At 36.5% G+C, this 14,024-nt stretch overlaps 1 protein-coding gene across 1 annotated transcript in view; it reads right to left on the bottom strand.

Moving 5' to 3' along the window:
• LOC135142214 (fringe glycosyltransferase) overlaps positions 1-14,024 on the bottom strand; it is a 137,543-nt gene that overhangs the window by 25,114 nt on the left and 98,405 nt on the right. The window contains exon 6 of the mRNA XM_064073888.1: positions 10,635-10,720. Within this exon, the coding sequence (XP_063929958.1) occupies positions 10,635-10,720 (86 nt within the window). The remainder of the gene's footprint in view (positions 1-10,634; positions 10,721-14,024) is intronic.

Genomic DNA, 14,024 nt, shown 5'->3' with positions numbered 1-14,024 from the left:
TGAAAATCGAAGAATCATAACTTTACTGGTGTGAATTCAACTTTCGGCTCAAAATCTAAAGAATGGGTAAACTTTATTGACACTTTTGAACTATGGAACTACTTAATACCCGAAATGGACCGGAAACACTATATCGAACCAAGAAAATAAAATTTATAGCCGTCTCAATTATCGCATTCAAAACTCGAAATTTTCCTTATACGGGACCATTATCTGTTCCCGTAACGTGACACTTTCCCCGCATCCAATTGATGTCCCTTTCAAGAAATAATTATAGCTTGTGACAGTAGAGAGCGCCTCAACCCCTATTATTTCCTTATTTATTGACGCATAAAATCCAAAACGGCTTACGTTTCCACACCTTTCGTTGCACTGTATCAATAAAAGAAGATTTATATGGAATCTGTCACGAAGTTACGAATGTTAGTGCATAGAAAGAGCAGATATTAAGAACGAGAGCCCCTCGACGACAGTTTTTTCATATTTAGCAGTAAACAAAAGAGACGTAAAATAAGCACACTACGCTGGCTTAAAATCAGGTCAACAGAACATCGTTTTAAATTTTTGATTTATGACTGGTTGTATTGATAAAGCCGACCCATGTCACCTGATAATAATTTAAACTGTAAAATTTTCGGGGTCAGCCTTTGTAATGTAGGCAAATATTTACTTTTCAACTTCGTGTATCACAATTTGTTTAAAAACAGTGCCCTCCGCAGGCGTTCCACTCAACATTTTATTGCGAAGCGAATAACTTCTTTGTTTTGAATTCATTTCCTAGTTGAGGCTGAAGAAAAAAATATAATTTATGGAAAGCTCGAAGTTACGTTTTGAAATTCAACGATTGAAAAATAAATGCCATTAAGTTATTAAAGTGAAGCGCTGCAGCCTAATCGATAATTTAATGTGCACATTTTCCATCAAAAATTGTAAATAATAAATGAAGCTTCCGTTCGCTGCAGTTACATTATCGATTCTTGGTTTTTTATTTCCGCCGAATACTTTTGTGCCCCGCTTTTATGATCTCATCTTTCATTTTCTTTTTCAATCACGATAAATTTTCGCAATAATCGAAAGGCCCATCGCGTATGGCAAAATCGGTGCTCGTTAAAAAAAATTCGTTCGTTGCTAAAACATGTGGTTCATGTAATCGAGATTGACACGGTTCATAAATCAACAGTTTCGTGTTTTCATTCATTCCGACGGTTTTTTAACAGGGTTTGCTTTGCTCGACTGGCAGGAAATTAAATAAATTTCAATTTAGTGTGATCAAGGAAGTTATGGTAATGACGAGAACATTAAAACGTCACTGCTATGTTTGTTTTAATTAAGTCCGCTACATAGCTACCTATTTTCGGGATTTTTCTGATAAACTAACAGGATTCGTCATCGTTGGCATTTAAGTGCTTCATTAGTGTAATTGTCCACGATCTCCTGAATAAAATTGATTTAAGTTTTTAAGTGAGTCATTTTTCTTAATTACCAAGACGTTTCCTCTATCTGTGTAAATGTAATCTTGGATAATCTTCTCAGGATGACTTTCTCCTACTCGTATATAACTCATTATAATTTACCAAATCTAATAAAAACTGTCCTTTTCCAAGAGTATTAAAGAACTTTTTTTTTTTCGTCGAAATTGGAACGATCGGAAACAATTTCGTTTTTATTTCTTCGGAAATCAGAGCCGTTTAAGTCTTACGACTCGATTTACTTCTCGGCTACACAGTAATCTTTTGTAGTCTCATTTTTCACTTTCTTCCTGATTTTTAAAATGATCAGATGCTAAGTTTTAACGATAATTTTCAACATTCCCGAGAAGCTTTTTCTAGAACACGGAAGCTTGGCTTAGCGGACATGCATATGTAAGTCGAGCGGAAGTAACAGTAAAAACGGCCGAAGCTTTTCGCCATACATGCAACAAAAACTAGCATCCGCATATCGGTAAAGTTAAGTGATGCAATATTGCTAGAATTCAGTATACTACTCTCGTACATAAAGTTTCTGACTTGTATTCTATTTTTATTCATCCATATACCGCTGTTTTTGTCAGTTTTGCCAATTTATTTATTAGGTATTCATCAAAGCACCTGTTAGTTCGCCCAGGCTGAAATTCAAAAAACCGTTACCTTATCTGTTTTTTAATCGAAATGTTATCTGTTTATTATAAATTCCTCGAACAAATATCATAATTAGCAAAAATATTTATTCTTCTATCAAATTTCGGAATGTTGGCTAAAAAAGCAGCATAATAACTTTTGGGATTAAATTTTAATTGACAGACAATGATTTATAGCCGCTACTTTATCCTCGTAATAAAATGAGCAAGGCGCTATAAATTAATTAATAAATATTTCCACGTTGGGTATAATTTCTCCAAATTAGAGTTTATGTTCTTCTGTGTTAATAAAGCGGAGAAAAACGGCCGAAAAAGCGTAATTTTCCCCAAGCCTTAAGTCAATATTGACTGAATTTATTAATCGGACGCTACCCAATGAATGTCCAAAGCTTCGATTCTGCAACGTTTACTCACTCGCCGCGAAAAATTTCCCTTTCTGTAACGCGTTCCGTGCGCCCGCGGCTATTAAGCAAGACTTGCTAAATAAGTATCATAGCATTAATTAGGAATGGCTGCGCTAACGAGAGAAATATTCAAATTTTCCGTTTTTCATCCGGGAATAAGAAGCAAGTAAATTGCTCTATAAGACGAGCTTGTGTGCGAATAATCAAATTTAATTTCAATTTAGCGAGCCGGTTTTCCCCACTGTTATCCGAGCCGGGTGAAATCGTTTCTGTTTTTCCTTTTTTCTCGGACCTTTTTTCTGCATTGACCACCCATTTCTGTTAAACCGCGTAATTTCGTTCCTGTCTCGCTATTATGATAATGGACAAGTGTGAAATGAACAAAGCCAATTTATTCGCCGGATTCTTACACGTTTGCATCGTCGACAATCCGTGGTTATTTCGTTTTTGAAGTTTAACACCACCACAAAGGCGAAAAAAATTTATTTCCCATCAGATTTGCGATGTGGTTCCGTTCACGCACATGGCGGCAAAAAAATAATCGCTCCGAATCATTTGGCTGTGCAGAAAGACCGCGAAGATTTGTTGTTTTGGTGGCTATTAGTCGATACTGAAAATAGTACTGCGTCGAGCTTAAAACTTATCATTGCAGTAAAAAATAAAACAACACTCTTAATTTGAAATCAATTTTGAACTCGTATCTGGCGGGGTTCCAGGGCGATAATGGCCATTATTCAAAGCTACATTTAGGACGTGTTCCAAAATTCACACTTACACTGGCGGTGAAACAAAGCTGAAATATAATTTGGTAATTAAACGAAGTGAAAGCGGACCATAGGTGCACAATTGTATGTACATTATATTAAGTTGGCGTTTATACAGTTTGTCCCACTTTCCATCCATACACATCCCTCCTTATACGACTTATAACACAAAATTTAATGTCAACCTAACCTAATCTACATGGTCGATTTTTCACGGGCCATGCATTGCACACGCCATTCATCAAATTAGAATTAATTCTGGCCCCAGCGCCCTAACTTTAAAAAGAATAATTACACTTCGGTAATTGGCCGACAAAATCGCCGTTAGTAATGCGGATTATCTGAAATATGCCAGTCGTTCCCTAACGAGCCCATAAAATATAGTGTTTCTGTTGTTGTCGGAATTAGAACGGCCCGAGTATTCCGTAATGAGCACTCTTTTCAGCCTTTAGTAAGGATTAATCGATTTCGTCCAACCGCCGCTTTTTGCACCGAAGAATTTTAAGTGGCGAACCGAAGGGTTCGATCGAAAAACTTTCGATCACGTTTGTCAATTTAGAAGCGAGAGGAAAAAAGCCACACTGTCGGGGATCCATCACTCTTCTTTATTCCCGAGCTTGAACTTTATGACGTCATAAAAGGATTCAAAGGCTCGACGGGCGGATGCTTAAGGTGCAACCGTGTAATAAGAGGCTCGCACATTCGCATTGTGGCCAAACATTGTGAATACAATGTTTTAGGACGCTAGAGGGCAGCTGGACGATTAAGGGATTTGCTCGAAATACGACTGCAAACAAAAAGCCGGCCAGCTGTTGCCAACCCTATCGTGTTTTATTAATTCTGCAGTTTTTTTCTTAATTATTTTTGGATGATTGAGCCAATTTTTCATATTTTGTCGGATCGTTCTACAATTGTCAAAGTTGATGCTTTAGAGTCTCTAGAAATATTTAAAACACTGGTATATACAAACCCCACTCCTATGCGTTTGTTTGACAAAGAGTGGGGAGAGGAGGTGTGGCCAGACACCTCAAGTATATATAGTGGTGACTGAAAAGGTCAGCGTCAGTGTGAAGATTGCTATTATAAAAGACGTTACTTTTTGTGACGTCTAATTATTATCACACATCTTGTTTTGAGCAAGCTGTGAAGATGATTTGACCACAAAGAGGGTCATGAAAGGCCCTTACGGTCGCAGTATGTCTGACCACATTTCGTTCTGTATAACAAGCACAATTTCCTCCGCTTCGTGTATTTAATAAACTTGGTGCTCCCGGAGATAATATGTCCACTTTTCTGCCGCAACTTTTTCGTGCAATCTTCGTCCATAATTACATCTTTAAACCCATTACTTCAACCCATCCAAAAAATCTAGATTGTTATCGTCCACCCAAATAACCGTTCTCTTTTTAATAACTCGCTTAATTAAACTAAACGCTTCATAATAACTACAGCAGTCGCTTTTAACAAGTCGACCACGAAAAAAGTCAACCGGTTCTAAAGAGGTAAATATAATGTACTGTAAATTTAATAAAGCCTCAAGCTCACAAACACTTCATTCACTTTGTCTATCCCGTAACGGCCTTCTTTATCGTTTTTTTCCCGTCTTGAATTATTTATGTGGACATTTTAAAAATTCACAAGAACTAAAAGCCATCACCCTTGGGGTAAATCACGGATTTGCGGCTAATATGGGTCCGAAACTAAGTTTAGGGTCTTAGGTAATGTCAGTCCCTTAAGTGGTCAGTCATAGACCTATTTCATTAACAGTTTAACGGTCAGCCCGTCGTAATTACACATCAAACCGGACCACTTAATGACATAATTGCGCCGAGGCAACTACCGAGAGGTGGTTTAAGTAGCGATCAACGTCATAAAGTGAGCGTGCACGCGATTTTTCATTTAGCTTAATAGGGACGGCATTGGGCAGATTCCGAAGAAACGTGTGTCAGTGCGAAGTCACCTGGAAATTTACTATATGCACTTGGAAATTACACCAGTTGCTAGAAACTAGTAGATGAATAAATGATCGAAATACTTGCTATAACAAGAATCCCGAAGTTTATTTCTACGACATGATGTCTTTGATGTTCGTCATTAAGGTTGCAAAACGCAAGTTGAGTGCCTCTAGATTCGTCACGATAAAATAATAATAAGTGAAAACCGTATATGTATGACGCGAGCGAAGCGAGCATCCACTTTTCTCAACTGAATGCATTTTAATTTTGCTTTCAGAGAGAGGTTTAATTAACATATTTACGTAAGACTCACAAATATGGGGAAGTAATATACTGTGTAACGAGCGCAGTATTTATGTATCATGTTGAAACTTTCTTTTGCATGAACTACTACTACACGTAACATTAAAGCAGAACTATATTGCTAAATCGCTAAAGCATGATGAGTTGAGTGTTTACAGTGTACAAAAGACGTCACCAATTTTTTGGAAGCTGTAAGTGGATAAATTCTGGTTGGCGCTTTACCACCTACTCGATAATTTTAAAGCAAACAGAACAGACGGAAACTGAGCTTCACGTTCTCGTGTTTTATTTTCAGCGTGCCAAGAAATAATATACTGTTAGTACAAGAAGGTCGCAGATAAACGAATCTGATTTGATTACTTGTCAATTGTGTTGAGTGTTTGTAGGACGTAAGTTATACTTTGGGAAAACTGAAACCTGTAGCCGAAGTTTCAGATGAAACAACATCAATTATGCAAAGTCGATAATTATCTCTGCCATTATCTCGAAGTTGGTTAAAATTGTCGTTTACCCTTGTTGCGGCTACTGATAAACAAAGAGAAAAAAACGCTATAATCTATATAAATTCTGTCCTACAAAACTCACTTAAATATCTAATAAACTATAAAATCATTAATGGTGATAATAATAACTCAAAAGTTGAACTCCGATCAATAAAGTTTTTACACGCCAAAATAAAAAATGAGAATCTGGTGGTATCAAAAATTGACAAAGGCAATTGCATTATAATTTTTTAATAACTTTATACATTTTTACTTCCCGAGCGTAAGCTTTTATATTTTCGCGACGTTTCATTACCTGTAGAGTACGAAAAAAGTAGTCTCCAGTTTCCGTCCGCCCATCCGTCTGTCTGTCTGTTTGTCTGTCTAATGTCTGTATCCATTTTTATTAGACACGTAATCTCAGAAAATGCTGCACCGATTGTTGTCAAATTTTGTAAGTATAAAGGTATATTAGAAATATCATGTAAATGGTTAAATGCTAACCAAAATATTGCTAATCATCCTCACCAACAATTTGATGACGTCTTTTGAAAGAAATCTATATTTATTTGAATTAACTGTTATACAACAAAATTATTGTTAATTATTAATTTAATGCAAAAACATAATGCACGGTATAATATCAGTTTACCATTAGTGTAAGGCATTCCGGTGGTTGTCTAGTGGTTACGAGTTAGGTATGCGGACCGGACGTCGCGTGTTCGATTCCAAATTTGGCCTTTCGTTTTTTTTTTTTTGTTTTTTTTTTAATCTTTTTCTCTCACATTGTGTGTTATCCATTTTTGACATCACAACAAATTTTTTATTGATGAAATTACCTCACTTTCTCGAAAAGGTGAGAATACGCCTCTCTCTTTTTAAAAATGTAAAGTCTCCTCGAGGACGCAAAATGTTTTTTTTTTTAATGTGAAACCTTCTCGGGGCACCCAATTGGTTTTTTTTTATGTAAAACCTTCTCGGGGGCGCCAAATGTTTTTTTTTAGAATGTGAAACCTTGTCGGGGGTTTCAAATATCTTTTTTATGAATGTAAAACCTTCTCGGGGTCACCAAATGTTTTTTTTTTATGTAAAACCTTCTCAGGACCCCCAACTGTCTTTTTTAAACATGTAAAAGCTCCTCGGGGGCCCCAAATGTATTTTTTAAGAATGTGAAAGCTTGTCGGGAGTTCAAATGTCTTTTTTATACATGTAAAACCTTCTTGGGGTCACCAAATCTTTTTTTTTATGTAAAACCTTCTGGGGAGCCCCAAAATATATTTTTTTAAATATAAAACCTTCTCGAGAGTCCCAACTGTCTTTTTTAAAAATGTAAAACCTTCTCGGGGGCCCCAATTGTTTTTTTTTTTTTTAATGTAAAACCTTCTCGATGCTCCCAACTGTCTTTTTTAAAAATGTAAAACTCGGGGGCGCCAAATTTATTTTTTTAAGAATGTGCAACCTTCTCGGGGGTCCCAATAGTCTTTTTTAAAAATGTAAAACCTTCTAGGGGGCGCCAAATGGTTTTCTTAGAATGTGAAACCTTCTCGGGGGTCCCAACTGTTTTTTTTTTTAATGTAAACCTTCTCGAGGGCAACCAATGTCTTTTTTATTTAATCTGAAACCTTCTCGGGGCTCCCAACTGTCTTTTTTAAAAATGTAAAACCTCCTCGGGGGCCCCAAACGTATTTTTTAAGAATGTGAAACCTTGTCGGGGGTCCCAAATGTCTTTTTTTTATAAATGTTAAACCTTCTCGGGGGTACCAAATATTTTTTAAATGTAAAACTTTCTCGGGAGCCCCAAATGTATTATTTAAAAATGTAAATCTTTCTCGAGGACGCCAAATGTCTTTTTTTTTAATCTAAAACCTTCTCGGGGCTCCAAATTGTTCTTTTTTAATGTAAAAGCTTCTCGGGGGGCGCCAAATGTTTTTTTTTTCTAGAATGTAAGTAAAACCTTCTCGGCGGTCCGAACTGTCTTTTTTAAAAATGTAAAACCTTCTCAGGGACCCCAAATGTCTCTTTTTTTAAGAATGTGAAACCTTCCCGGGGCGCCTGTCATTTTAAAAAATGTAAAACCTTCTCGAGGATCTCAATTGTCATTTTTTAAAAGTGTAAAATCTTCCCGGGGGCGAAAAAAGGGTTTTTTAGAATGTGAAACCTTCTCGTGGGTCCCAAATGTCTCTTTTTTTTAAGAATGTGAAACCTTCCCAGGGCACCTGTCATTTTAAAAAATTTTAAACCTTCTCGAGGCTCTCAATTGTCTTTTTTTAAAAATGTAAAACCTTCTCGGGGGCCCCAAATGCCTCTTTTTTTTAAGAATGTGAAACCTTCCCAGGGCGCCTGTCATTTTAAAAAATTTTAAACCTTCCGAAGCTCTCAATTGTCTTTTTTTAAAAATGTAAAACCTTCTCGGGGGCGCCAAAACGGTTTTTTAGAATTTGAAACCTTCTCGGGGGTCAAAACTGGCTTTTTTAAAAATGTAAAACCTTCTCGGGGGTACCAAATGTATTTTTTAAGAATGTGAAACCTTCTCGGGGGTCCCAACTGTGTTTTTTAAAAATGTTCTGCCTTCTCGGTGGTCCCAAATGTCCTTTTTAAGAATGTAAAACCTTCCTGGCGGCGCCAAAAGGGTATTTTTAGAAACTTCTCGGGGGTTAAAACTGTCTTTTTTAAAAATGTAAAACCTTCTCGGGGCCCCAAATGTCTCTTTTTTTAAGAATGTGAAACCTTCCCGGGGCGCCCAACTGTCATTTTAAAAAATGTAAAACCTTCTCGGGGGTACCAAATGTATTTTTTAAGAATGTGAAACCTTCTCGCGGGTCTCAATTGTATTTTTTTTTTTTAAATGTAAAACCTTCTCGGGGGCGCCAAAGGGTTTTTTTAGAATGTGAATCCTTCTCGGGGGTCCCAACTATGTTTTTTAAAAATGTACTACCTTCTCGGGGGTCTCAAATGTCCTTTTTAAGAATGTAAAACCTTCTCGGGGGCCCCAAATGTCTCTTTTTTTAAGAATGTGAAACCTTCCCGGGGCGCCTAACTGTCATTTTAAAAAATGTAAAACCTTCTCGAGGATCTCAATTGTCTTTTTTTTTAATTGTAAAACCTTCTCGGCGGCGAAAAAAGGGTTTTTTAGACTGTGAAACCTTCTCGGGGGTCCCAACTGTCTTTTTTAAAAATGTAAAACCTTCTCGGGGGCCCCAAATCTCGCTTTTTTTTAAGAATGTGAAACCTTCCCGGGGCGCCTAAATGTCATTTTAAAAAATTTAAAACCTTCTCGAGGGTCTCAAATGTCTTTTTTTAAAAATGTAAAACCTTCTCGTGGGCCCCAAATGTCTCTTTTTTTAACAATGTGAAACCTTCCCGGGGCGCCCAATTGTCATTTTAAAAAATGTAAAACCTTCTCGAGGGTACCAAATGTATTTTTTAAGAATGTGAAACCTTCTCGGGGGTCTCAATTGTATTTTTTTTAAATGTAAAACCTTCTCGGGGGTGCCAAAGGGTTTTTTTTTAAATGTGAAACCTTCTCAAAGGTCCCAACTGTGTTTTTTAAAAATGTACTACCTTCTCGGTGGTCCCAAATGTCCTTTTTAAGAATGTAAAACCTTCTCTGGGGCGCGAAATGTCTTTTCTTAAGAATGTGAAACCTTCTCGGGGGCCGCAAATATCTTTTTTTGAGAAAGTGAAACCTTCTCGGGGGTACCAACTGTCGTTTTTTAAACAAGGTGAAATCTTCTCGAGGGCCCCATATGTCTTTTTTTAATATTAAATCTTTTCTGGGCTCCCAACTGTATTTTTTTTAAAGGTGAAACCTTCTTTTTTCTATTACAGCTTCTAAATTGTTTTTATTCCATAGAGGTTATCACGAAAAACTAAAATTCTGCAAAATAAAACTTTATAATTTTGTACTTCAGAAGCGAGGGAACTCCTGTCGAAAAAACTTTTTCTAGAATCCTAGATAGATGGCCCTACTTATATTTTTATTTGTAGAATATTTGACAGATGGCGCCAATAACGTTTTTAATTATAGAATACTGGTTACACGTCTTTAATTTACGTTTTTTAATCATGTTTCATTCCTTTCACGTGCTAGTTAGATCTTGAGGTTGCTGTTAACAGCAGCTCTCAAGCATAATTTGTCTAATTATGTAATTACCAAGTTTTGTACTTTGGGTAAGTGTATTAACTTTAATGTTTTTTTAATGATGTTAGCCCTCGTTTTATAATAAAACCTTAACTTCTGGCCATCGCCCTAAATTTTGAGAAAAAGTTCTGAACTGTTATATAAATGCATAGAAGGGTCACATACCGACCATTCTTCATCACAAAACAACAAAATCAAAATTAGAAACGCCATACAACTCCGATCAAATTCCTCTTGCACAAACGCCTGTCACTTCCACAAATTCCTTCTCCCAGTTATTTTCTATAACAATCTACGTAGCGCCTCTTTGGTAAACGCGATATTGTTTATGGCTATGTAAATTCCTCCCGCCTGGCAATTAGTGTCGCTTTACCGAGTTGGAGTAACGCTTCGGTGTCACGTTTGATTAACCTCCACATAATGTGTTCCACGACATCCCGGAATTATGGTTAATTGTCTAAGGACTCACCTGGCTACCGGCATCATCTTCAAGGCCAACGCCCGACTAAGACAGAAACCGGCGCCGCCTGTGGCGAACCAGAACTTGATTTTTTGCTGAAAAAATCGAAAACGATTAGAATTATACCGAACATTTTCGCCAAATCTACTTAAACAACCTGCTGTAAAACTCAAACAAACAAAAACGCTACAAGAGGATTATTTATGAAATCGCAGTCGAGAAATTAGCCTTTTGTATGTTTATTAGTTCTTGCAGGATTTAAGGCTGATTTGGAAAATGTTCGCCACACTAAATGTACAGTTTAGAGGCCGGTGACCGTGGCCCACACAATTAAATAATGAAAGAGAATCAGCGTGAGCGGAATGAAACGGATGCTTTCTCTATCTGTAACAAATTGGTGACGTTTTTAATCTAATTAAACCGATTCGAATCGATGTTGCGAGACATAACCTCACAACGAGTGAGCATCCGGGCAATCGATCATGCGCACTGCTGGCGTGTACCCAGTTTTACGGTATAGTCCGGTAAATCAGACACTTAATAGCGAGAATCATAAAACCCGTGTCATCTGATCTAACCGCTTTGTGTGTCATCCAGAAACTCGTCTCATTTAATAGAAAAAATTGCGACTTTGAATCGGTGACCACCATGAAACAATGATTTATAGCTATTCATTAAAGTCTGTAAAGCTACACCCTATATATGCGTAATTATGCATTTCGTGACCTCAAGTAGCCATGAAACATGATTATTCATGAATGTGTCATTTTTCTGTTAACCTTTTCTCTTTAAGTGCCTATTCACATGCTCTTAATAAAATGGATTAAGTTACTTATGCGAGATGTATACTTTATGTGCAATTGAACTTCTAGTTCAATTTTATTCTTGTAATTCTATCATCATATTTCCATGGAAATGCAACTTGCGACTTGGATGAAATTTATTAACTGCTGGGGCCGCGCTTCGTTCAGAATAAAACCCTTATTATGAGCCGGAACCGGAATTTCTATGAAATTCCAGGGTGGATGGAATCGGCGCCCAAATGCAATGGTGCACCGATAGAGGGCGCGGTTGCAAATGGCGCCAAGTGAAACAATGCATGCATGGCTTGCTAGACATATTGCATTGTTTACCGTGCATAACCATCAAAAATACAAAGGATTTTATGTACCTATAAAACGCAGTAATGAAAATGCATTGTATTTTTTTTGTGATTGTCGGTGTTCCCAACTATGTCAATTTTTCGTCTCTTCCATCTTGAATATGCGATTTTTATTAACATTCTTTCCGGCAATTTCATTTTATTGCTAGCAAACAGTATTAGTTCATCTGCATATATAAGCTGTTTTATGTGTGTTGGTTTTAATTTCCTGTATTCCAGGTGCAGACCTTTTACTTCCTTGTTCACTTCCTTTAATATATAGTACTTAACTGTAATAAATAGTAGGGGACTTATGATCTTTCCTTGCCCTACTCCTCTACTTGTTCAAAATTTTACGTTCCCTAGAAATTTTTTCCAAAGATCCTTTCCATCCTCGTTTTTGTTGTCCCATAATTTTTCTAGATTCGTATCACAAATTTAATTTCCCACTTAATATAAATGAAATGGCAGAGCACATTTTTTTTTCGTCTCTAGTAACACGTCGTGACTACACGTATGACCGTGTTCTTGCAACCAACACGGATTATATGTCAACTAAGAATAAATCATAGCGACGTTTTACAAACTTACATTCAAAGTTGACATGGGACTTTGTTTTGGTCCGTTAATCTTCCAAATGCATTAGTGATAGTCTCAAGCTTAGGTGTTCATAAGTCATCCTGTATACGCTTATTATTGTCAAACGTCAAAAGAGTGAAAAATCGTACGTCATAACTCAAAAATTACTTAAGGATAAAGTTTCTGTGATGGAACACCTGTGCATACAATAAATTACAATTAAACGATGCAACTGCGGGAAACTACTTACAGCGATTAACGATTGGAACGTAGCTTCCCGACACAAAATAATTACAGATAAGCAATAATTTTATTTTTCGCTTGAAATAAATTACGGTGGTTGGTCGAAAGTACGGAGAGAGCTGATTGCAGATTTCCGGTTTAAAAACCGAGGAATTTTTCTAAATGTCTGTTCGATAAAAAGTGCAGGTCGCAAAAATGTCGAAATAGTGCCGGCTGTTTGCTTCGCTTAGCTGATTTATTTGTTGCTGTGAATAATGGTTCGTTTGATTTATTATCACCGCGAGGTATTTGAATGTTAATTAATTTTGCATTAAAACTGTCTGCAGTTACGCGGGACAGGGTTAACCTCTCTATTCTGAATGTGGAATTCATATAAATATATATTGGATATAGAAAATCTGACATTAATGTAATGGTTGGATTGTTTTTATTTATGGGAAAAATACTATAAGCGCAAAAACACACAAAACGTGTAAATTAGATTCTTATTTGGAATGTCTTGTAAAGTTACAAGTTATTTCAGGGAAACTGGTAAGCTTTTGTGTTACACTCTACAAAGCACAGAACAGATACCGCGATCCCGTGAAAGTCGCATGAACAGCCTGCGCTAAAGCCCTATTTTAAATGTTTACAGTAACTAAATTTTAGGCTTCAATTTAGAACTCTCATATGGCATACACCTACATACTTCTGGGGTGGGATTTTGTTTCTCCATCGAAGTGATAAATTATCACTTGCGATAAATGTCATTGTGTAGCTTTTAAATGCAAAAGTTTGCATTTATTATTTTAATATAGGCTTACTAAATGCTCAAAAGTTTACAATTACCTTAATTTCAAGAACGATTTTGAACTTCTATTTTGACATAAATTTTGAGGTTATGTCTCCAAAACTTATCACTTCACTCAGAGTTATCGAGAAAATATCACTCCATGAAGACTTGATTTCGTGACAGAATCGAGAAATGTGGCAGAAATGTAGCATCTGAACCAATCAGCAAACGAGATTTTATCGCTATCGAGTTTTTTTCGATCGAAAAACAAAATCGCACCCCTGGGATGCGATTTTGTTTCTCGATCGAAGTGATAAATGTAATTGCGTAGCTTTTAAATGAAAAAGTTTGCATTTATTCTTTGCATATAAGCTTATTAAATGCTCAAAAGTTTACAATTACCTTAATTTTAAGAACTTGTAACTCAGAATTACGATTCTGAACTTCTATTTTGACATAAATTTCGAGGTTATGTCCATGTTATATCTCCAAAATTTATCACTTCACTCAGAGTTATCGAAACAATATCACTCCATGAAGACTTGATTTCGTGACAGAATCGAGAAATGTGGCAGAAATGTAGCATCTCAACCAATCAGCAAACGAGATTTTATCGTTATCACTTGCGATAAATGTCACTGCGCACCTTTTAAATGCACAATTT

Source organism: Zophobas morio, unplaced genomic scaffold, assembly GCF_036711695.1.
Source record: "Zophobas morio isolate AGI-343-1 ecotype UQ-CSIRO unplaced genomic scaffold, CSIRO_AGI_Zmor_V1 ptg000004l, whole genome shotgun sequence".
NCBI classification, from domain to species: Eukaryota; Metazoa; Arthropoda; class Insecta; order Coleoptera; family Tenebrionidae; genus Zophobas; species Zophobas morio.
Note: the sequence above shows the minus strand (reverse complement) of the source record. Positions and strands in the feature narration are given on the sequence as shown.